Source organism: Anneissia japonica, unplaced genomic scaffold, assembly GCF_011630105.1.
Source record: "Anneissia japonica isolate Jap-2015-1 unplaced genomic scaffold, ASM1163010v1 scaffold288132_len48147_cov117, whole genome shotgun sequence".
Lineage (NCBI taxonomy): Eukaryota > Metazoa > Echinodermata > Crinoidea > Comatulida > Comatulidae > Anneissia > Anneissia japonica.
Genome location: NW_022712600.1, coordinates 45,181 through 48,603, shown reverse-complemented (window position 1 = coordinate 48,603; position 3,423 = coordinate 45,181). Strand labels below are relative to the sequence as shown.

Genomic DNA, 3,423 nt, shown 5'->3' with positions numbered 1-3,423 from the left:
TAATAAAAATACCATGGTTTTTACATATCAAATCACATTAGGCCGACCAGCCCTCCTTAAACTAATGTTAGAATACCGCACTTGCGGCGGTAAAGAACAATTAAAACCTCATAAAAAAGGCAACTAATCCGTTTACCCATAATTGAATCCAAGGACACCAGTGTTAAACACTCAGTACTTATCCTTGATAATGTGTTAATCCAATTAATATAGTGAGATAACGTAACGTTAGTTTATTGAGGGCGGGTTGAGCTAATGCAAATAGAATATAGATACTAATAGATCAATCAGCAAGATATATAAGACTTACTTTAAGAAATGTATTAGAGCAGAAACAAAATGGTCACAAACATCACACTTACTACATTTTGAATATCCTTGTTTGCTCCTGATTCAATTAGAATTTTGCAAACATCAATATGACCATGGAAAGCACTTCTGTACAATGCCGTTGACCCATACTACAAATTATAGCAATATACATAAAAATGGAGAATAAGTGAGCACGTTTTCTTTATAATCACTTAGCACTCTTATGGCATCTAATACAGATGGAAGTAATACAAGTATAAATACATTCAATGCGGACTTACGTAGGAACGTCATATTTCAAAAAATATAAAATAGCACTCCCAACACAAGGTATATAATATGACATCTCTATACCCATACTTGGGAATATCACACACATTTTTCACATATAAAATTTGATAGTGTGGACAGAATTTTAAACAAATGTGAATATTCAATGATTTGTATTATTATAAGTCTTTGCCAAAATGTGTATCATAATGTGATGGATATTTATAGTAATGTAAGCGAACATACAAGTTGTGTTGCCCTCCCGAACGACCAAAAAATTTCCCAACAAATTTTTTATTTATTCATTTATTTATTTTAATTTTGTTTAAATAAAGATGTCAAAAAGGTGAAGGTCTTTATTCCTTTCGCTGACATATTCCTTGCTGAATCAAGTACAAATTTGAGAAATATACTTCCGAAATTATTAACATTTAGGCCCTGAACATAATATCTAAAAACAGAAATATTTTTATCAAAATCTGGCCATAGCTGCATGCGCAAAATCGGTAAAATTGAAGGTATGATTTTGAAAACCGAGAGACCCGACGACGAAAATGTATGCACGAAACATCAGATCTCTCGCCGCGCTGAGCTGTCAAACCAGACCAGAGTTCTAGGCCTAGGCCCTAGCCCGTTCTTTACTACTTACTGAACTGTACAAATTAGCAAGTGGTTGCTTGAATCAAAAATCGTATTCATTACCTTACGGTATACTGTATTGCCATTGGACAAATAAAAACAGGCTTTGGTCTAGCCATCACTTTAAAGCCGGTACAGAAACATTTTAGGCTCCGTTACGGTTTATGCCAACCATACAAAATATTTTTTCTATTTTTTTAATTACCTGTATTTAAGTTTATTTCGATTGTATTACACAGAGGGCGCTTGTTTGAAAATTGTCCATAGCTATAGTATGGTTTTGCTCGACCTGCGCCCATGCATGATCGTGTGGATCGGGGATACACAAATTATTTTACGTTTTGAAACCAAATAAATCTTTTTTTTAAACTGATATATTTTTGATAAATTTATTTCAATGTACACTTGGTTAATATTTATTCCGTCATTATATTTTTTTGTTTGACAAGCTTGCCATCGTTCTATTGTGGTGCCTACGAGGCCTAGGCTTGGTGTTTTCATAAATAGGGACCCTGGTCAATTTGAAGTCTTTCCTATCTCAGGTACCTGTAGGACTATTACTAAAAATACCCACCCCCTCCCCCCCCCCTCAAAAAAAAATAATAATTAAAATAAAATTTAAAAAATCCGACCGACGAACTCGATTTTATTTCCCCATTCAAGGGCACAACAATTTTTTACGTACGTCATCTTGAGCATCAATGGCCGACGTTGAGATTTTTCTTACAATATCTGTTACCAAATCTCTTGGAATGCCTTGGTTCAGACTGATACCACCAAACTAAATTGATTTAAAAAGAATAAAAACAAACAAAGTTGTCATTAGACACAATTAATCCGTTAAAACAAGGCCATATTTATAAGGAATAGGCCTATCTAAAAAGTATTGAATGAGGCAGAGTGAAATAGATAAATGCTTACATTTGAAAACTTGACAGATTTATGTTCAATCATTAGTAAGATTAAAAATTCCCGGCCAATTGCTGTCATATACAACATAGTACATGAAATTTGTAAATTTGTATTCCAGCGCTAGGAATACACAAGCTATACATACAGATTTTTTAAAAAAACAAGACAACTGTAATATATAAAACAATACATACAGTGCAAGAAATATGTAAATTACATTTAAATTAAATACATGATACAGGAAGTGATAAGGGATCAAAACGAGTTGTATACCGTAGAGGTAAAAAGTTTTTAATTATTTGACAATATAAAAGAAATAAAACGAAAGGTACTAGGTAAATACAACTTGATTTTTTGCTTCGAACAAGGTATCCATTCATAAGCGCAGATAAGCCTATTTCATGTGGCTTTAAACTAGAGACCAGAACATAACTTTAAATTGGACAAAGGTTGAATTATATGTTAACATAGAACAAGTATACAGAGACTAGCCCATAAATGTAAAAAAAACTGTATTTAAAAATTAAATAAAAATGTATGTGTATTCTGTTGGTAATTATGATATACTTATATAATAATCATTTTGTCATTTGTGCATCACATGTTTGTGAAAATCTGTTGGCACTATAGTAATCATCAGAGGTTAAGGTGCCGGCAGCCTACACGTTTCATTCAGACATCGAACACTCACCTGACGTGATTTCCAAAATTACTTTATATGAAAAAAGGTTTGTTAGTGTAGTTTATAAAGTTAGTAATTATAAAGCAAAGGTTATATGAAAAATAAATATATCTTACCATAAAATTCTTTAACAGTATATATAACAATAAAATAAAGTTTAACTACAATTAAGCGTCTATAGTGTTAAAAAGGGACAAGGCAAGAAGTCCTGATATTGTGTGACAGTTGAAACAATGTTCTGAAAGTCAAAGATACTAGAAATACAAGATAGAGCACTCGCATAGCAAAAATGAGGCGGAAATTGGTCCAAACGTAAATCAACGGTTGAAGTTGCCTTTATCCAGTATCCGTTCGTGTATAAATCACCCCTACTAATGAAAAATAAAAAGTAAAATAAAATGAAAATAAAAAGTGAATAAATTAAAATGGTTAGACTTACAATCGATTAAGCGATAGTACTCCATCAATGTTATCACAGACATAAAGTCAAGTCAAAGTCTTAAAAAACTATTTCAATGTTTACATTATACAGTACACTCGGCTGCGCCATGCTCTATTTGTAACCAGTGAGTTGCGAGACGTTGGCGGCTCCGTTTTCATATACTGTC

General features: G+C 32.5%; 1 protein-coding gene across 1 annotated transcript in view; it reads right to left on the bottom strand.

Moving 5' to 3' along the window:
* Nucleotides 1-362: 362 nt before the first annotated feature.
* The window catches only part of LOC117107956, a gene marked incomplete at its 3' end in the record, with an annotated part of 23,654 nt that continues 20,593 nt past the window's right edge, over nucleotides 363-3,423 (bottom strand). The window contains exons 3-4 of the mRNA XM_033249766.1: nucleotides 1,907-2,002; nucleotides 363-461 (exon numbers count right to left, since the gene is read on the bottom strand). Coding sequence (XP_033105657.1) covers nucleotides 363-461; nucleotides 1,907-2,002 — 195 coding nt within the window. The remainder of the gene's footprint in view (nucleotides 462-1,906; nucleotides 2,003-3,423) is intronic.